General features: G+C 34.8%; 2 protein-coding genes across 2 annotated transcripts; both read left to right on the top strand.

Annotated features, from left to right (window-relative positions):
• Positions 1 to 710: 710 nt before the first annotated feature.
• On the top strand, positions 711 to 18,089 carry LOC108736161 (protein NDNF-like). The gene is made up of 9 exons (XM_018468487.1): positions 711 to 1,032; positions 5,351 to 5,535; positions 14,670 to 14,770; positions 14,878 to 15,124; positions 16,061 to 16,212; positions 16,293 to 16,543; positions 16,603 to 16,821; positions 16,906 to 17,195; positions 17,469 to 18,089. The coding sequence occupies exons 2-9, from the start codon at positions 5,351 to 5,353 to the stop codon at positions 17,656 to 17,658; spliced, it is 1,635 nt and encodes a 544-aa protein (XP_018323989.1). The 5' UTR covers positions 711 to 1,032; the 3' UTR covers positions 17,659 to 18,089.
• A 1,635-nt stretch (positions 18,090 to 19,724) lies between these two features.
• LOC108736143 (neuropeptide Y receptor type 6) lies at positions 19,725 to 22,147 on the top strand. The gene is made up of 5 exons (XM_018468456.2): positions 19,725 to 19,910; positions 20,008 to 20,202; positions 20,269 to 20,386; positions 20,454 to 20,637; positions 20,708 to 22,147. Exons 1-5 carry the CDS (start codon positions 19,876 to 19,878, stop codon positions 21,538 to 21,540), a joined length of 1,365 nt encoding a protein of 454 aa, XP_018323958.1. The 5' UTR covers positions 19,725 to 19,875; the 3' UTR covers positions 21,541 to 22,147.
• Positions 22,148 to 22,184: the final 37 nt, after the last annotated feature.

Here is a 22,184-nt window from a genome sequence, read left to right on the forward strand (position 1 = left end):
CGGCTACCTACTTACTTATTACAAGAAAGTCTTACGAAATATGGGAAGCAGACTCCGATCTGTTTACTTGGCGTTAATGGTAACGAAAGAGATTTATGTTGGTTTTTGGTGCATTGAACTTTTCTTAAAATAAAATATATTTAAAACATTCTTGCCAGCGTTTCCAATCTATTTGAAAACACCATAATTTCAACTAATAATATGTAATCAAACCAAGTTGCTGTTTGAAAAAGTGGATGCTTAATTCGTCGGATTATGCAGATATTTTATTAATTTAAGAAGAAACATTGCCGAATCGGTCCAGCGATCTCAAGCGATATTATGCTTTTAGAAAATCCATTCAAAGAACCTTGCATTAATACTAAGCACCTATAGTATGGAAGCAAATTAGGGATTCCACTACAAAACAGGACATTAAAAAGGGTTGAAAGTAACTCTGATTTAGAATGTATACCTATATAAAGAAATTTTAATCATTTATCATAATTAAAAATCAGTTAGTGATAGATAATGATCAAATTTCAATTCATTATTTTGAAGAGCAATTTCGAAATAATTTTCAAATTACTTAAGTAATATATAGTATAAATTGAGTTAACAAAATATCCTTCGTAGTTGTCATGGCCACGGTGCCTAGTGGTGGGAGAAGGAGTATCTTTTACTATGAGGCTACGACGCTCACACCGTTTGGGCATATGGACGCTTCACTTATTAGTGTGCGAATCATCATGCCCGCAACTACTATTTCTACTACTACTACCACTACAATTACTACTACAACAACTACTACTACCATCAAGTTATCGAAAGGTGTGCGACCCTGCAGTTCCTCTCTGCTGCCGCTACTTGCCGAGCTTTCGCTATAAAGCTCGGAGCTTTACTTCGGCGCTCGAATCCGCGTGAAAATCACCGAACTACACAACTCGGAAACCGCGTATTTCGCGGAAAATGAACGTTTTATAATCCACTGTTATTAATGAAACGAATTGTTTTGTGAATAGTGAATGAAAAGTTTCTATTGTATGTTCTAAGGTAAGACTTTTTAAAACTTGTTAAAACTGTAAGAGAAATTAAATTGGTTTCTCTTTACGCTTTGGAAAGTGAGTAGTAGAAAACTAAATTAAATTTGATATAGTACTAAAAACAATTCACGATTAATTAGGATAATCCAAAAAGTAGGGATGCTTCAAGTAAAATTGATTATTTACAAAATTTATTATTAAGGTAATTGGAGAATAATAAACGACGATTTATAAGTATGAAATTAAACATTTACCTACGATATTATTAATTTGTCAATGTTTAAGTTGAATAGCACCCAAGTCCTTTAAAGGCACAAGCACATACTCACCAGGAGTATATAACACCGATGTTATTACTAACATAAAAACTAGTTTAATTTGTAGATGCCTGGATGTTCTGGTCAACAATAATATTATTTATTGGTAAGCACAGTGCCTCCTGAAATGTCGAACCGCACCATTAACAGGTGCAAATTGCATATGATAATGATTATAAACGATTCAGATATGCTAAGCAACAAGAGGTACAACTGTTTTTCAATCATCTACTTAAAAAGTTGGTATCTATACGATTTATGTTGGTAGCGAATTCTATTTATAACGAATAATAATGAAAATTTCGGGCCTATAAACGAATCTAAATTGTTACTGAATAGTTTATATGTAGTATGTGGGTCAAACGGGGAGAAGCCTTAATATACGTTCTAGTGAACAGTTTTTTCAAAAATAAACATGATTCCACAACAAACACATTGAATCGGTCATCGTTGGTGTAATTGGTGACTCTTGAACTTTAAGTTTAAGTTTTCTTTACTTAATTACTGTGGATTAGATATTCTTATTAAATTTTCACCACCTAACTGTTCTTCTCTAAATAATCAAACGGTTTTAAAAGATTAAGCAAGAATTAAGCTATCTACTAATTATGTAAATTTCAGTTGTTACAGTAAAAACATGAGCGTCTAAAGGTTTTGCAATTACACTAACAACTTGTAGGTAATTAAAATTTCACATGTCAGAAAACTTAAATTTTACTCAACCAATCCTAGAAAATTGATTATTATTATTAATTATAAGCAACACTTAGTGTGCAAATTAATGGTGAAAGTAATTTATACTTTCGTTTGATTTATAACCGACGAATAAATAAATTCACTGCATTACTTACTACTTGCAATTAGTGCAAAATTCCATTTAAAAATAAACAAACTTAATCTTCCTTCGTTTTTCCTCAGTCTGAAGACAAATTGTTTTTCAAATAATGATGTCAATTATTATCATCAAATTATCATTGTACAAATAATATTGCGCGTAAGTGGGTACAGTGTGTAAATTAAAACAAATAATGTATACATTTTAATTGGTTTACACCCTGCCATAAAAAGAAACAGCAAATATTCGTCGTTATGCGTACGTATTTGCCTTTTCTACAGTTCAAATTCATAAAAGAAAATTAAAACTCATTATATGTACACCCATTGCAGGTAGGTAGGAATCACAGAAAGAAATAAAATTAGCGGTGAAAATCAGCATCCGCAAATAGTTGACATTATTATTGTCACCTGGGAATTGTGGTGCTGAGGATGCGTCCACGATGGACATAATGGTTATCATGGTTGGCTGTTACTTCCATATTTGTTTTGATCCGTTTGAAATCTCCCAACAGGCGATAATGATCGGAAACATGTCTTTGGCACGCTCTTTGCTTAGGTATTGCCGCATCGGAAAACTAGGACGACATCATTGCAAACACCGGCAACATTTTTATTTAGATATTTGTATTAACATCTCTTCAGATTCGCGACTTTACTCAATTAATTAAATTATAACTAATTGTAAAACATTTTCTACTATATTACGCCTACTTGTAGTATCTAACTCATCATCATCGGTCTTGGACCTGGAATCAATCTTCGCATTTATCGAAAACTAGGGCTAATACATACATCTGTAGCGGCCTCTGTTCTCCTACTCTTTCTAATATCATCCACCTATAAGACCGCATCTAACGCTTCCAACTTTTTCTTTTCTGCGACGTCCACCGTCCACGTTTATCAGTTCAGTTCGCTCACTGTTTGATACGATTTACGAAATGAAACAATGTACATGAGTATGTACAATGTACATATTTAAATTCAATATTACTTTAGAAAAGAGAAAGCGAATTACCGATGATTCGGCAAAATAAACGACAAGGTATTTCTTAATCGAAGTTGACAAGCCATTGTCGATTATCGTCGAAGAAAAAAGTGGGAACGTGGGTATTATGAGGTCATACAAATATGTGTACCATATACAGAGAGCTGCTTTGTCCATCTGCATTTAAACATTTTTCATACCTACGTAATGCTTCATTTACTTATTTATAATTTAGCTTAAACAGAATTTCTTTAGGTCTGAATAAATGGCTACTTTTATTTCCGCCCAGGCGTTTCGAAAATGATACGGCTGCGACATTTACAATAGATCATGTTAGACACAACTTCTAATTAAAATGGGTCATTCAACTAGGTCAAATCGAACAAATTAAAGTCACTGTGCAACGAACATAATTAATGAATAAATTATTTTTTGGATTTTTATAAATCTCGACGGCGCCAATTTAAATAAATAAATAATCTAATTTAAACCGACATTTTACTAATTCGTGTTTCATTAACTGGAACGTTTTTCCTCTTTGAATAAATTACCTATTAGAAATATTAATGAAATTAATAAAGATGATTTATGTTTTGCTCTGATTTTCGAGAAAATTTGATCATTTTACTATGCCAAAAGTTTTTTGCAATGCGAAAAGTTAACTGAAACAGAAAAAAGGCAACGAGAAAGACAAGAAGACGACCCAACTGAAGTAACAAGCTCGAAATCAATTATTTATTCGATAAAAATCGAAAAGGAAATAGAGAAGCCAGCAAGTCATGAAATTTAATAAGATAAGTGGCTGGAGGAACATTTGAATCAAATTTTATACCGGGTGTGTTTGGCAAAAAACCTGATTATTTTATATTTTGGACAATGTACAAATTCGACCACATGATAGCAACTTCCTAAAACTTGCTTGATATCATTGTAGAACTATTATCATTTTTATAACAACTTTTTAATTTGCGACCTTTAAACTAATCTTGAACAGTAAGTCCACAAAAGTGAGAAATGACGATTAGCAATAACATTCTGTAACGGTGTACCTACATGTTTCTATGCTTCATCATTAAACGAACGTATCTACGTACATTCTACACACGTTGAAGCCCAAGACGAGGACAATATCACGTTAAGTTGCCGCGATCCTGAAAGCTTAATCCTGATTTATGCACACCCGATCTTGTAATTCGAGCAAATAAAGTTACACCCGGTACCAGCTTAATCCGACCGTGAAATGGAGAATTATTTTCAATTACGTAAATAGATTTGAAATCAAATTTCCACCATCAATGCTATAAGTAATTAAAGTAAAATCCGGTTGTAACGACGGCGAACAGACTCACAATGTACACGCTGCTACAAAGGTGCTGCTGTAGTAAATGAACGATGAAAAAAAAAAAGACTGTAAAACGAAATCTAATATAACAACACAGGAGGGATTGACGAAATTCGCACGCTATAGCCGAAGTGGTGAACACTATAACCATTCTACAGATGCAACATACAATAGACACTAATTTGACATATTATATCGTCGTAGCGCTATAGTCATAAAGTTTCGTCGTTATATGCGAATCGGCGCTATAAATGGAGTTGTTATAAACGGCTTTCACCAGACACACGAGCATTAAAGCTTGCAATTAGTTCTATATTATTGTCTCAAAGCAATATAAAATGAATATTAATGTAATAAATGGGCGAAAAGTGCAACATTTCTTAGTAATTGAATATTCTGAAATCGTCGACGCCTACGATTACGATAACCGCAGTTTAACTGGGCAAAGAAAAAAAAAACAACTTTTACACTATAAAATGCAATGTTAAGGACCTGTCTGTCGGGTGTTGCGAAAATTTTCTTGTTTCGCTTATTTACATATTTGTATGGTCAATATTTTGCATCTTTTATAATACAGTTATCAAGAGAGCGCAACTGTTACTCATACATTCATTTACACACAACACAAACCAAACGCGTTTAAATCCTTTTTGTGTAATACTTTGTACAATAAATTGCACGTAACGTAGGATGTAGTACAACATTGTAACTTATTAAATATTACGGTTAAAACGACAAGAGGAATCACATTCAGACTCCTGTTACAGCGTCAAAAAAGCGAAACCTTTAATTTTAAGCTTATTTGATATAGAAATTAAGGTAATTTTTTAAGATGTTTAATTTTCAGATGAACTTGGGACTCGTGACCATATTAATCTTCGGCGTATTTCATACGGAAAGCGAAGGTTTAAGAAGATCCAAGAAGACTAGGCAACTGAAATCGCTGCTTCCTCAGTACGAACCCTTTTTATCGACCGACCTTCCGAACGATAAGCAGATATCGGTTTTTCTTAAGAAAGGAATAACGAAAACGTAAGTGCAAAAAGGTGGTTATCTGCTAATTTTATGAAAATGTGCAAAATGTAGACGGTTTTCCTAGAAAACTATTCGGCAGGACGGTGAAATAGCGTGCGGAAAAAATAAAAATTTATGACGGTATTAAAAGGACCGCCAAATGCCCGTTTTAGCCGCGGTCCTGGGAACAAAGAAGCCACATTATCCGAAGGCTCTCGCTGCTAAAAATATTGTAAAGTTGAAGACATAAACCGTCCGGAGGAGAACGCCCGCGCCCGTCTGTGTCTGCCAGTCGACGATAAATTATGATGACATTATTATTATTTGAAAACATACACAACACAACATGTGTCATAGTAACCTAAACCTAGACCTAGGCCACTGCGATCCTTATTAAGGGGCCAAGACGGCAACGACAACCACGCAACCACGGCAAGGTTATACCGACTGGCGATCGACTTTGTTGACCGACGTTTCTGTTTCTGTTGGCCTTGCAATAAACATCTCGAAACCCAAACAACTTAAACAATATTGCAGATCAATGACAAGCAAATCGATTGCCCAAAAATTACTGCCCAACCTAACCCAAACAATTGAAGCTTGAACCAATTGAATGCAGAATTAGTACAGAAGCAATATCTGTACCAGTCATGGAAATTTAAACCAAAATTAGAACTACTGTCTAATGTAACCCAACCAAACCCATCCCAACCCGAATTAACCGACTTTTAATACAATTTCAATCTGACTAAGACTTACTTTAATTGCCTGTAAACGATTCGCTCAAAAATTAAACTAAACGAATGTAGAATTAGCGGAATTTAGGTGTGACCCAAATAAGTTGCAGATTTTTAAAACAAAACTCTCGCGTCCGCGTCCACCAAGTTAACTTATAACTTGTGCCGGTTTAAATTGACGACGCGTTAAAAAAAAGGATCTAATTCCTAGTAATAAAGCCAGACCTGGGTCAACATTAACGTCTTTGACCGTTTTGTCGATGTTAAGGTCAAGAGAATGAGAAAAAGCATTTGATACATTTCTATATAGACACATAAATACTATACACATGTATAAATAACTGGGACATATTTTTTACAATCTACAGTAACAATTTGTGGATGCGGAGTTATGTGTGATCTGCCAAGGTGATGGTGATACATTTTGTAAGTAGTCGTAAATTTAGCAAAATGCTTTTGCTACTAAACAGGAATAATAGGATTGAAGATGACTCTTCAAAGGAGTCGCGTTTGTTTTACGCAATAATTCATTGTTTCTTAACAACAGTCGCGTTCGCTGTTAGGACTCACCCGATGCCCCCATCTAAGGATATTAATAAAATTAAATAGCCATTAGGAAGGAAGTTACGACAGATGATGGTGATATGTAAACCTCCGAACCATAATAAAAGCGAAAATATAAACGGGAATTCAAGCTATCGTTGATTTATGTTACGGCACCGCGTATGTTTTGCAAATGAAGTTGTTTAATGTGAAGAGTCAACCACAAACGATTTTCATCTTATTGCTTTAATAGCCGGTCGCTATTAAAAATAATTAAAATAACTGCGCTATCATACCTGTATGATGGTTGTAAATTGTGATTTACATAAATGTAAAATGACTGCTTATCAGTGTAGGAGTGGATGCGTTAGATTTTCAGAATGGGATAACCATTAGTAGAAACGACTATACACCTATGCCCATGTGCGCCTAAGAACTTCTTACGTTCTTTAAATAAATCTTTGCTTTTTATTTATATTATATAAATAGAAAACAATCTTAAATTACAGTTCAAAAGTTATTTGATTTCCACAGTAAATTATCTACTACATCAAAAAACTTACCTTAATGATAATTTTAACAGCTTTTCTCGGGGCTTCCGTGGTATCTACATGAAAAAGGAATCATATGTTACAAACTTTACATAACCAAATTAGAAATAGGAATCCCATTTTTTATTCGTTTACATATTATAAACTCTTTCGTATTATATGTTTTAAGTTGTGTATTTGGAAGGTCATTAAGCGAAAATCGTTTGCTTGTTTTGCGCAAATTCCGCATTTATCAGTTTGGAAACGGTCGGAAATGTTATAATCAGTGTCCGCGGGTAAAATTGTTATTGCGACGCTTTTGTTTGCAATAATTTCCCGCAAATTACCCAAGCGAAAGTAAAGAATGACATTTAACATCGACGTCACACATTTTCGATTGATAACACCAGTTAAAGGCACTTAAAGGCGCTTTGCAAACTTACCGTTCGTTCGTTGGCTGTAAAGAAACATAATTTAGCGACGACATAAATTTATTCTTTACACTTATACCTACATGTAGAAACATAGACACTTAATGTTTAACTGTTTTTTTTTATTTCAACAACAAAATACAGAATGTCACACAAAATAAAGGCTACTTTTTGCTAAGTCAACTATAATATACTTAAAGTTAGTTAAGTAGGTACAGTTGGATTTATGTACTTCCCCCCTCTCACTAATGTTTGTTGTGGGATATCAAAAAGTGATCCTTTTTCATAAAACGATTAAGATCTATATCTAAACAGTTAAAGGATTTGAGGAGTTATCAGTTTAATTAATATAAATTTGTTGGGCTTAGGCGCAAGCCCATACACATAAGTATGGGCAAATTATTGCCAACATTACAGGATTATTAAGCTTAACAACATGACACTGGAGACTCGAAGTACGTTAATCGTAAGTTAAGTTGCTCCACTTAAAACCGGCAATGAACGACAAGTTTCGATGTCGGTGGCGCCTTTTTATGCGTCAAAATCACACCGGAACGCCATAAAGTTTATTATCGCCTGTTACAACTATAACTTTACAACTTATTCAGGGGCTCTTCAGTTGGCAAACTTTGAAAATACACTCAAAGTCTTGCTTGCTGACTCTGAGTCAGGGACGGGGCCAACTTTTCTTTTTAGATTGGTCAATGATGGGTCACATCGTTGTACATTTTAATAAAAGTGCCTTAAGTGATATTAGTAAATTACATATCTAGACAGGAAAAGTAAAGAATGTTCCAGACCATATGCTATTTATCACCATCCGTGGATCAGGAAGTAAAATTTTCATTGATAACTAATATAAAATTCTGCATCAGTAAATGAAAACGTCGCAGAATTTTGCTGGTTTGAGTCTGTGATTTGATACGACTTTCTCTTTGTTGGCAATTGAAAGGTGAACGGGCGTTTATTTCTGATGAGGACATTGAATGATACATCATAGAAGAAGTATAGAGAGTTTTTCGAATCCATCATGTCGAATGAGAGCGCTATCCTCTGTTTGTATATCCCTGTTTTATTCTCTCTGTTCATTCCAGTCGAAGGAATAGCTGCCAGTATTCAGTATTTACTTGGAGGTTTCTCTTGGTACCCCTGTGGACGAAGGGGGTGTGAACAAGCAGGAAGGCGGCGTTCACACCATTAGAAGGAATAGCTACCGCACCTCTTCATCGTACCGCCGGTATTCAATATCGCCTGGGAGGTTTCTCATGGTATCTCTCTAGAGGTGAAGATTATGAACGAGCAATAAGCAGGGGTTCATTCTGGGCGAAGGAATGATTGCCGCAGCTCTTCTTCATACCGCCGGTATTCAATGTTGCTTAGGAGGTTTCTCTTGGTATGTCTCTAGAGAAGCGGGTTGTGAACGAGCAAGAAGGCGGCGTTCACACCATTAGAAGGAATAGCTACCGCACCTCTTCATAGTACCGAAGGTATTCAATATCGCCTGGGAGGTTTTCCTTGGTATCTCTGTAGAGGTGAAGATTATGAACGAGCAATAGGCAGGGGTTCATTCCGGACGAAGGAATAGCTACCGCAGCTCTTCTTCATACCGCCGGTATTCAATGTTGCTTAGGAGGTTTCTCTTGGTATGTCTCTAGAGAAGCGGGTTGTGAACGAGCAAGAAGGCGGCGTTCATTCCAGTCGAAGGAATAGCTGTCGGTATTCAGTATTTACTTGGAGGTTTCTCTTGGTACCCCTGTGGACGAAGGGGTTGTGGACAAGCAAGAAGGCGGCGTTCACACCATTAGAAGGAATAGCTACCGTAGCTCTTCTTCATACCGCCGGTATTCAATGTTGCTTAGGAGGTTTCTCTTGGTATGTCTCTAGAGAAGCAGGTTATGAACGAGCAAGAAGGCGGCGTTCATTCCAGTCGAAAGAATGGCTGTCGGTATTCAGTATTTACTTGGAGGTTTCTCTTGGTATCCTGCTGGAGGAAAGGGTTGGGGACGAGCAAGAAGGCGGCATTCAACTTCTGTTATGTGAAGTTGAATGCTTGTACTTTCAAATATCGGGTTAAGTTAGTATTTACGGTAGGTCAGCGCATGGTCAGAACTTTTAATGGATGGGCCTTAGTTTATTGCTCATGTACTAAGTTAAAAGGGAAGGACAATGCCTGTCTGTACCCTTTAACCAATAGACTAGTTTTGTAAAAAAAAAAATTGCAATTCCTTATAAAACCATTTAAAAGTAATATTATTGTATGAACTGCTTTTGGGAGGTCAATCCTTTCGTTGACCGTTTCTCCATCGGTTATCTTGTTGGATTATTTCGTTCTGACGACAATGTATTTCGTGCTTTTTGTTTTTCGCTTTTGCTTGTTCTCATTTGCGGTTCGGACGACGATAGAACACGTCAAGCTTCATAATTTATTCGGTACATGCGTTTACTTTCGAGCCTGCTGTCGACTTCTTATGATAGCGTCTCTAGTATCATTTTTTAATATATGAACAACTAACTAACACTATCTCAGGAACACCGGTTACCTTTCAGTATTCACATTTAACCAATAGCACAATACGATTCGTACTATCTCGAATAAACAATGGGTCGAAAGTGGAAAAGTCCATTTTATAATATGATGCTTTTTTTTATACTCAAGATGAAAAGTCAATTTATTAACTCTTGCACAAAACCTTTAGGTATAATGTATTACAAGCCATAACCTCAAATTTAACAATTGCAAAATACAAATAATTCTGCTATCATATGTATCTGTTTTCTTTGCTAGGACATTTGTAATAGAGTATTACAATTGAGCAGATTATTGTATTGAAACTGAATGATTTTTGAAGCAAAATACTACCCCACTCCAACAGTAGATAAACATTATTTACCTTAGTTTCATTCCTGCAACTTTGTCCACAACTTTGCAGACATGAACGTAATGAAAACATTTTTATTTTGCACAAGTGTCCACATTACTATCACTTTTAAACATTTATAATGAAAATGGGTTAATGAACATGCACCAAGAACGAAGATTACCGCCAAAACAGTAAGGTTATGTTAACCAGTCTTGTTTTATTATTTATTATAAATTTTATTTATAGCGTCTACATTACTTGCTAAGATACGTCTCGAAATAAAACGTTGTAATATACTAAATGATTACATTAGAATCGTAAGATTTTCAAAAGAAATTAGTACCTACCCCACCACCAAATCATCTAACAGACAAGCATCTTACCTTAATTTTATTTCTGCGCCTTTGTCCATAACACCACTTCAATGTACATGACAAACACAATTTCGACTTGCACTAATATCTATTTTACTATTACTTTCACCACTATTAAAGTGAAAATCAGTAAAACAACACCAGGAAGAAATGAGCGGGACCACATAACCCACTGAGGTTATGTATAATGGTTACTCATTTTCCTTACTCCCATCTCGTTAATACAACCTTTCACCGTTGAATATCAGATGGCACCACAAATCGTCTAAATAAATTTCAATGTCATTCATTCTAATTTACTATTATAGTAGTATACATATAGTATTCATTAATAAAAACCGAGAAGTCATTCACCTCTTCAAAATTGAAAATAATAAAGTACTAGGAAAACACGAAACTTTAATATATGAAAAATAATGTTTGGAAGTAATATATATGCACAATTATTAAACAAGAACGATATTTTCTTCCTTGTATGTTGTATACCTTTCCAAAAGATTATAATTAGAGCCGAATAAGGACATCATCAGTTCATAATAAAGATAATTTAAAAATTTCTACAAAATATGATTCAATGAGCTTTTAATCAAGCAACAATGTATCATCATCACCATCAGTCTAATCGATGGTTTTCATTGAACACTATCCTGTTGTCGATTATACAATCGAATGGTTCGTTTAAAAGATGAAGTCATTCGTGATGTAAAAATACTTAAAATCGTTGTAACAGCTAATTTAATTAATCTTACGAATAGATAAAGTAATTGTAAGCTATGTTTCTCCTTTGAACATCCCATTAGATAGATTTTTCAACTTAGAATTATTTTAAAGTGATAATATCATATTCCTGTAGGTACCTAATACACATTAGATTCTGATTCACACCTTAAATGTTTCTTTATCGTGGTATAAATTACTAAATGGTTTCTTTCTCGAGTGAAAATAGAGAATTTGGTGGACGGGAAAATATCCCTTCGTCCTCTGAAAGCTGTCACCCAAACTCTCGACGAGGCGTAACACCCCTCAAAAACTTTAGATTGCATTCATTGGACTTATGTCTCTTATCTACGGTTTAATTTATTTATATGAAAAAGCAACTGAAAGCATCATTTGTACAAATTTCCCTATACCACGTTATATTTTGAAAAGATGATCGCATATGTTTTAATATCCATTTGTTCGGTTATAAATTCACAAGTAGTGTATGAACATTTGCGTATCTCATGTGACTGTACCTTCTGCTTTAGCAGTTTCAGTGATTCTTGATATTTCCGTAGATGTAATAGTAAAATTTTTAAATAAAAGATAGGAGAGTTATTAAATTCGATTGCGCACAGCACGATAATTTCTTCGAAGATCTGTTTTGCTCGATTTTTAATTTGGAGCAAGCTTCAGTTTTACGTAGCACAATAACACACAGCGTGAGGATGAGATTTATCTGTACGGAAATAAGTATGATGATAATAATAATACCTACTTAACAAGAATGAGATTAAAAAAATACGGTTACTTCAAAGAGCAGACAACAATTGTACACTGTTCCATCCAAAGATTTAATTAACTGAAACTGTATTTTTAGCTTTTACATGTGCACCTGATACTTATACTGAAATTTTTCTTATGTAGCAAAAACCCCGTTCAACTATCTAATGTACCTATCTACTTGTATTTTTTGCCAACCTATTTAACCACTTCAACTTTTTCTCTACTTATTTAACGAGTCGTCCCAATTGCCAAATAAAATAAACGTTTTAGTTTTATACTCTTGACTTATGAAGTCGTAACATGTTGAATCTTAATCGTAATCAGTAATTATCAGTAAACGTTTCATGGAAAAGTAAGTCAGTACAAGAAAAATCACTTTTGCGTGTGATTCGGATATAAAGGACATCTAGCTTGGAGATCGCTCCAATCTATAGTGTGGAAGACACTCTTCAGCATCCTTTTAGGAATTGAGGGAATATGAGGGTGATGACTGGGGAGAGTCAAATAAGATGGGCCAAATAAAGACACAAAAGAAGTGAACGATTTTCTGTGGAAAATTAGTACCCCAGAATTTGCCTAAATGATCCAAGGATACCCCAGAAAAAGTTAGATCAGAGCAAAAGGAGCTGATATCGAACTGGTAGAGTTGTCTTTCCGAATTTGTGAAAGCTATATAGGTACATGAGTGTGTTACCAAAGTAAGACTCTGTCTTTTCCAAGTTGAAAAATCTCTTTCTATCTATCACTTTCTCCATAAGACTGATCCAAAATGTTGTGGAATATTTCAGAATGTCCGAGAGTGTTGCGGAACGTCGAGAGATCGTGTTACATATTATATTATGCTCTTTTCATTTTTCCTACTTTTGGCAATAAATGTATCATAAGAATTTCGATCAGTTTTATTTTTCTAAGCGCTAGTAATAGTAAGCATCGTAAATATGAATTCCTTTTTCTTCATACGATTCCAATTACATTAAAGGTGTTTCTAAGGCACAGATAAAAAGAATTGCATTAGCATTTTTAATAATTTATAAGTATTCCATGGCAGTGTGATTTATTTTTCATTCGTTTCTACTGTAGAACGTGTATGATTGACAGAGAACGCACGTGGTGTTTGTTATTCGTAGATGTTTTGTATCAATTATCCAAAGGATGAATGTCAAATGGTGTGCATGTACTTGCTTGTCTTGTCTCCTCGTACTAGCAGCACAGTAGTAGATCAAAATCAAACAAAAAGTGCATCTAATATTCAGAAAAAATAAAGGCAACAAGCAGATTCATCTGTCAACGTGTCACCATAAGCAATTAGATATCTCTGGTCCTTCTTGGTATCTCTCCGAAGAGCTCGATTTATGCACATTATTTAAAAATACTTGCCAGTTCACACAGTAACTAAAGAATATCTTAATGCAAAGTAGTTTTTCTCGATCGTAATCTAATTTATGCAAACACTACACATCGAATACATTTTGTAGTGTCAGGCAGAAAGCACAAGCACAAGGCATTAGATGTCAGTTTTACATTTCTTTTTTTTCGAAGTACCAACTAGGTATCTAATAAATAAAAAGTGGCAAACATGAACGCTTTAGTCTTGTTTTTTTGTGAGTTTTGCCATGTACAAACTACTTACATACAACAAACTTATATTCTGAGCTGTGTAATTATGAGACTGGACTAAAATAGTTCTAACAACAATAAATATCTGCATTCATGAACGATTTATTTTTGGCTTATATGTGTAAGTGTGTCGTCTGAAATGAATTAACATTAGAAGCCAAGATGCGACATTTGACCCCGGGCTAAATCTGGAAAGAAGTTATGCGCCATGTCCTGGGTCATTTGTGCTAAATGTGTACAAGTACATAAGTCCCAATTCGTTTGTAAACCAAAAAAGAGATTTTGTTACTTATAACAACAAGCATTTTCTTTTGTCCAAAGTGCAGCATTTTTCCTTAATTTAGTTGCACGAACAGTTGCAAAGACATTGCTTCAACTTTTTATCCATGTACCTACTCCTTCGCTTTTGATAAAAATTATTGCACAAAATCGATCATTTTAATTAACTTAAAGGCACAAGTTTATACAGTAGCTGCTCTCCACAACGAAACTCAAAAATAAAGAGCCTTTTTGGTTAAATAGTTTACCATGTTTTATGGGAAATAGTAACTTTATAATCGTCTAATATTTGCAGGCTTTTATATAAGTCACAAATGGATGGAATACCTTTAACGTTCACGGTTGCAACGTGTACTTCCCCGGTCAACTGGGTTGTAATACCAAAATCCAGGGGTGGTAAGCGAAATATTACATTAATAAAAATCAAAAAATAACTCGACTAAAAACTACACTAATTTATTTTTTGCATAAATCTGTAACAATTTGCCAGTGTTTGATTCTAGACAGTATCCCATTATCTAAACCGCTGGTTAATATCACCACCATGGACACTGACACATTCGAATTAGAATCGTCCTTTCAAACGGTTTATAGTTTTGAAATTGTTGCTGTAAATGAAGACACATTCGTTCACGTTTATCTCAGTACAGAACCCGGTGGTCCTCAAGCAATTAAAACATCACAAAATCTTGGAATGAAGCTAACTAGAAGACAAAGAAGAAAGCAGCTGACCATTAGCTGGGAACCAAGGTTTGTAAATGATTTCTACAAGACAAATGCGAACTTGGGAACCCAATTGTTATATATTCACTATTCAACAAAACTATATAGGTAAATAGGTACCTTTTCAAACAAATGAAAAATTACCGTAAAACTAGTTGAAATAACGGTAAATTTTAACCATAACAAAAATAAAAAAGAAGTATCTTTGAAATTAGCCGATTTAGGAAAGGAATTTTAATCGTAGTTTTCCTTGCAGTAGAAAAGTAGTTTTATATTGAAATGCAATGTTTGTCGTGAAGATGTTCGTTACTTGCGGAAGAAATAGTAAGAGCGTGATGTTCAAAATGGAAAAAATGTATTAGAAATTCCATGTAATCACCAACAGCTGCCGAATCCAAATGATTTCATTACCCTTTTAACAGTTCCTATGCCGCACATTTTCTGGTAACAGTTTCAACTGATTTTAAAAGAAACAAAACAGCAAAGTATCATTTGTTTCTAACTTGATGACATGAAATTAATTATTTTATTGGGGCACACCTTATTCACAACATGTAGGTAATAATATAATTTATGGCTTTGTATTTATAATTTATTTGAAGTTTGACGAAACATACCTTAAAGCATCCATCAATTTTTGCACCTGTTGGCTGAACCATTCTTGAAATCGTGTTGTAAACTTTTTGTTGTAACATTTCGAAGTAAACGACGTTAGTTTGAGTGTTCATTTTAATAATTGTAGAACAAAAAATTAGATTTAACAGTGATGACAAAGAAAGTGAAACAAAGACAAAATCTTCTTGGGTAAGTAGGTACAGAACACAGAATCGTCTGTGTCGTAAGCAGACAGGATGTAAAAACATGCACTTACCTTCTACGGAGGACAATAAATTATATCTTTTTCCCTGATTAAATTGTTGCTGTCTTCGATGGCACCGTTAGCCTAACATAATATTTCTTTAGTTTAGTTGACCCTCAAAGCACAGTTTACTGCGTTGTCGTGAATACGAAGAAGCACTACAGGACATTGTGCTCGGCCCAGGGTGAAAAGTACGGTTTTAGCACACAAAAACCCACGCCCGCGTCGCAAACTCTTATTTCCTGGATCGAACCAGGTATTTGCTTTACTACTATCATCGTTGACTGAACAAAATAGATCCATAAATCAATAACAAAATCGGATAATGCATTTCAGAGAAACATGCCAACGACTTGGCTATCAATTGCGTCGGTCATCACACTCATTACACAGCAAAGAATATGGTCGAAGGATTGAAGTATTATTTCGATCTATTTGCCGTTAATCAACAATCAAATCTAACATATCATAGGGGATCGTCTTATCTGACGTTCAACAAAAATTTCAAGCCGACAGCTTTGAAAGACGGCAAACTTTCTTTCGTTAACTTGAAAAAGTACGACGGCAAAGTCACCTTCAGGTTTAAGGTAAGCAGAATGATGTTCACAATGCGTAGGTACATCTAAAGTTCATATTTCAAGCGCAGATGAGGAAAATCATTAACGACTCCTTAAAATTCTACGTGGTTCCATGTGGAGGATCGGTGGATATCGAAATATCCACGAAAGGTCAGGTCGTGTTCACCCGAAGACGCGTAGAAAGGTTTGACAAAATCGTTATAGAAAACCCGGAAGAAGGTTTAAGATATTATATAAAAATCATGTCGACAAATAGGGACGAACTGAGAAGGATATCAGGTGTAGAGGTACGTACTTGTTCGTTAATTATTATTTATCGATAAATTTATCCTACAACACGATAAATTCATGGTGCGAATGACGCTGGTCAGATTCTAGCAACTACTAGACCATTGTCCTCGATTCCTCTGCCGGATTTACCATCCGATTTGACGGTAGAAGAGTTTTCTTCTTTAAGACAGTGTAACAGTGTCACAATTGGTTGGATACCGTCGACTGAATCGGATTCCATATTATATTGCGTTAACATCAAACAGATTCGTTTCAAGGAACTCGAAATGTACGAAGTCCCTAACCAATGTATCACAAACGGTGACAAACGCGCCAAGAAAAGCAAAGAAAATACGACAAAGTATTGCAAAGACATTAAAAACTTTCAGGAGTAAGTTAAAAAATTATTAATCGGTGATAATAAAAAGCAAGACTCGCTCGCTGAAGGTTCCGTCGGACTGTATTATCGTAAAACATCTTCAGTAACATTGCAATCACTTTATAACAGTTTTTTCTTCTTTACTTGCAAAGAAAAAGATGAAGAACAGTAGCGCACCGCCCTAAGTACGCCCCTAATATTATCCTTAAATTTGTTTACGGAACCTGCAGAGTGTGTGCGTCCGGCACTAACTTAACGTGGTACAAAACTTTTTGATTTTTTCAGAAACGTTTTAACTCAAACTATAAAAAAATTGAAACCTGGACGAAACTACGAGGTACAAGTGACTGCGAGGAAGCGCGCAGGAAAGGAATTGTCTTATAACTTGCTTTACGTTAAAACCAAGCCGTTTTGTGAACGATCCAACAAAACTCGATTAAAGTCGAAAGCTCGTAAAGAAAACACGTCAACATAACAATATAATAATTCTTTTTTTCTGTGATAAGTGTGATTGCCATAGAAATTGAAAGAAAAACGACATTATTTAGGTACGTATTAATTACAGGGATGAGAAACAAGCCAGCGACCAGTATTAAGTATAAATAACTAATTGCGGTCACTTGTAAAATTAATTAACATCTTTTTAGATAGATCTATTTAGATTAGTTTGCCGTACAACTACTGTATGTCAATATGTTTGTGTTTTAAGTTTAAAACGATGCCTGCCTTACGTTTTTCTTTTAAATGTCAGCTCGTAATTAGTGTAACAACAGTTATAATTGTAATAACATATGATAAAAAAATGTATTTTGTCGTAACTTAAATCGTATGGTTCATTATTGGTAATAAAAAATAATTAATGTAGGTGTACTCCCAGTTGGTGATTAATAAATTAAATATTTTCAACCTGTTTGTTTTTTTTGTCAATTATAGCCCGGTGTATATATTTAATAGTAAATGCTTATTAAATAAGGGTGCGGGAAGATTGTACACACAGTTCACTTGTGCGTGATTAAAACGTGAAATTTTTGAAGGAAAAAATTTGAGTTCTTGGAGACGATCATATCGCAACTGTCGTGTACCTATACAGGTAAGGCAAAATGTTCACCAAACGTAGAAATTACACATTTTTTTATCAGCATTAATTCTTTTTGAAAATGTAGAATTTAGAGAACGTATATTGGTCAGACTGGTAGAACTATCGGAAAACGTATTATGGAACACACGATTAGATTGACAGATTACTAATCACCACATACTAGTAGCATTAAAATTTTACATCATACAAAATAAAAAAAACACTAATTATTTCTGCATAGGTCGTTATTGATCGAAACGAATTCATTAAGATTTAATAAATCTTCTTATTGAACCATCTGGAATACGTTTCAAAACCAAAAAAAATTTAGATTTTATAAAAACTTTTAAACTATTCTGTTGGTCTCTCTTTTTTTCATTTGCCAAAATTTATTCAGTTTAATAATGTTAGAAAGTAAGTCACCCTTTCTAACTTTTGGCTATCATCTTCGAATTGTTTTTTTGATAATGAAAAATACTTATAATAAGTGATAATATCATGTGCTACACGAAGCGACATTAGGACACATTTTGTAATACATACCTATATGTGTTTATATCAGTCGACTGATTATTCAAATGACTCGCATGATTGCAAAAAGAGCATATGGTTGTTAGGCGCCAATAAATTTTACTATCAGTTTTGATATCAATTTTTTTGTAATGATCATTTACCAATAGGTTAATTTCAACAGAGCAAAACTGGAGATAGAGCTAAAATTTATCATAGCTGTGTATGTATACAGCGTGATCGCCTTGAAAAGTTTTTTTGTAACCTGAAGCATACAATTTAGCATACAGTAGGCATTAGTCTACTCTGTGGAAGTCAACAAGAAATAAACGAGATAGGTTGGCATGAAAGTCTAATCAGAGACATGTTAGAGGCAGAAGCAGGAGTTAGGAGAGGTAGAGATAGACCTAGATTAGATTACTGTTCGCAAGTAGCAAGGATGTAGGATGTTCTAGTATTAGGGAAATACGAAGATTAGCTCAGGATAGGAAGGAGTTAGGGTACGTGTCCAACCAGTCTTAGGACTCACGACCTTATGATGATGATGAGAAGATCTTAATTATGAAAACAAATTAGTAATAGCTTTCGCGACCAGTTGGTGAATTGATGCAGTCTACATCCAGTATCGGGGATGGAAAGACCTCTGAAGAAAGTCGCCATTCTTACTAGCGACGACAGCCTTTAGACCCGAATCAGTCCCAGCTACTTGCACTCTGGTGCAAAGCCAGAGGGTAGGACAGAAGGTCTATTTCAACATTCTTTAGAAACAGTGAGAAGAATGACGAGATGAAAGCCGTTAAATATCTGCTTAATGAAAACTACTGTTTCAACATTTGCTTGTACCTATATGATCTAAGAAAACTACCGATAAACTTGGATAACTTCTTCCACCCTGTATACCACTAGTGATAAGATCAAAATGCTTGAAAGCGTAAACTCGTTCATCCATACCTATATTACGATAAAAATACACATAAATGTAATATTATTTTTATAGCCGTGTAAGTACGTTTCTGTTGCTGTTTTCTACAACTTTATTTCATTCAACATATTTGAACTCACCACGACGAAATGTTAACCATCAGTTACAGAAACAAGTAAATAATGGAAAGTGCACCTTTTAATACGTTATTGTACAGGTAATGTTTTATTTTTCTTTTAATAATTAATTTCAACATAGCTTCGAAACATAGTTAACGAAGGAGTTCGATTGTTACCATTAATGTCTTATTCTAGCATTGCATTTTACGCAGATGTAGACGAAAACGTACGATGGAAAGCCAGAAATGTAAGCTCCTTGTCGTATATATCTCACGAAACATTAATTTATTTAACATCAGATGAACGACTTATATTTTTGGTAGTTTACCTGTTTTTATTTAGCGTTACACTTGGAGGAAATATTGCTGCTATAATAGCAACGTGGCAAAGGTGCATATTTTCAATCAGCAATAGCAATAGTAAAAATTAATGAGTCATAATCATTAATTGTTTTAGTAACCACCGTTTCCTTCAAAAAACTTGTACAGTAACGTTAGCAATTAGTGACTTAATTACGGGAACTGTTATAGTTGTTTACAGTTTCGACAATTTTGTTCATCCGTACGTGACGTGGGTGAGTTAACATTCATAACTTTACGTAATAGGTGTTGTATTCCATTAGATTGTATCTGTTTGTTTAGGATTTGGGCAAACTTATGTGCCATTTTGTGCCTGTTTTAAAAACTTTCGGTAGTCTTAGTAGTTGCATCGCTATCGTTGTCATTGCGCTAGATCGATATCGTAATGTTGCCAGAAATCGGAAATGTGATCCACCAAAATGGATCTGTATTTTCACTGTAATCATCATATGGATACTGTGTGCGGGTGAGTAAATAACGCGATGATAAAAACCTTCTCGATAACTACAACATTGGAAAATGTTTCCATGTTGTAGGTATTTCTTATCCCATCTACGACCTCTTTCAACATGGATTTTTTTATATGGACTATTCGAACGGAAAAGACCCAGACATTTCTGTCGCCTACATTTGCGTCGCAATGGAAAAAGAAAAACTGATGATATACAATTTGTGTATAACGATCCTTATTTTTTTGCCATTGATAATAATTTTTTGTTGGCTCTACATGAAGATCGCGGTCATCGTGTGGAAACATAGAAAACTCATTACAAACATTCCCAAAAGATACGAAACGTCGAATGCAGAAAATTCTACGACACAAACGAGCTTAAACGAAGTAACAACTGCTTCCAAATCCTCCAATCCGCACGTAGAACTGATGATTAAAATGAAAAGAACGCGGGCAGAAAGAAAAGTACGGACCTTTAAAATCATCGTAGTCCTGGTATTTGCTTTTGTAAGTTGCAGACTTCCCTATCACATTTTCGACACGTTAAGAACCGTGAAAACGTTGAACGAACACAAGCATTGGATTATGAGATATGCATTCAACGCAATCAGTTTGTTAAGTTGCGCTCTAAATCCGCTCCTGTATACTTTTTTAAACCAAACCATAAAGGCATGGAAGAAAAGTTTCAACGCCGTAGAAGATTTCCTTTGCAAAATATGTTGCTGTTTCTGTTCGAACGACGAGTTTGACGAGTTCGAAAATGGAAAACCCTTTATCGTGGGCACTTACGAAAAAAATACAAACTTTTCAAAAAGTACGTCGTACAGCAAAGTTTCGAGAATTAGGGCCAAAGACCACAGAACTCACTTGCCGGCAAATGCCCATGAAATTTTCAACAATAAAAAAACATACTATTGAAAAAATATAATATCTACATATCTACCAGTGTACAAATTTGTTTTATCGATCGATGATCAATACATAGCGTTTTGGACTACAAGGCATAGTAGATAAACCACCCAGCAATGGTTACACCATCAGCAGATGGACTTACGTGTATCATTGATAACGTTCAACTTTGGGTGGGTCTCACTAGAAGGAAGATGCAAACATAAATATGTGACCAGATCTCAGATCTCTCTCTCTTTTTTGTGTTTGGTTTACACATAACGATAATCCAAAATGTAGAACTAAACTAATGCTGTCCTAATTCGGGTCTAAAGGCCGTCGTAGATTAGAGTTCACATCCAGCATCGGAGATGGAACGATCTCTGAAGAAGCCCGCCACTCATGCTAGTGAAACGTTTGGAAGCAACTCCAACCGACAACGGCCTTTAGACCTTAATCAGGAGATCATTAGTTCACCTACGGGCTGGGGAAGTCTTCACCAATTTGTCGCAGAATTTATCCAAATATTCGAGTATATTGTACAATAACGTGTGTCGCTGCGTAGTTGTTGGTGGATTGTATTTATCAATTTTGTTGTCCAATTGTTCTTTCATCATCAACATAGGGTCTTCAGTTCAAATACTAGACCGTTCCAGCTAGGTATGTACCTATGT

The sequence above is a fragment of the Agrilus planipennis genome, unplaced genomic scaffold (assembly GCF_000699045.2).
Source record: "Agrilus planipennis isolate EAB-ADULT unplaced genomic scaffold, Apla_2.0 scaffold8, whole genome shotgun sequence".
NCBI lineage: Eukaryota > Metazoa > Arthropoda > Insecta > Coleoptera > Buprestidae > Agrilus > Agrilus planipennis.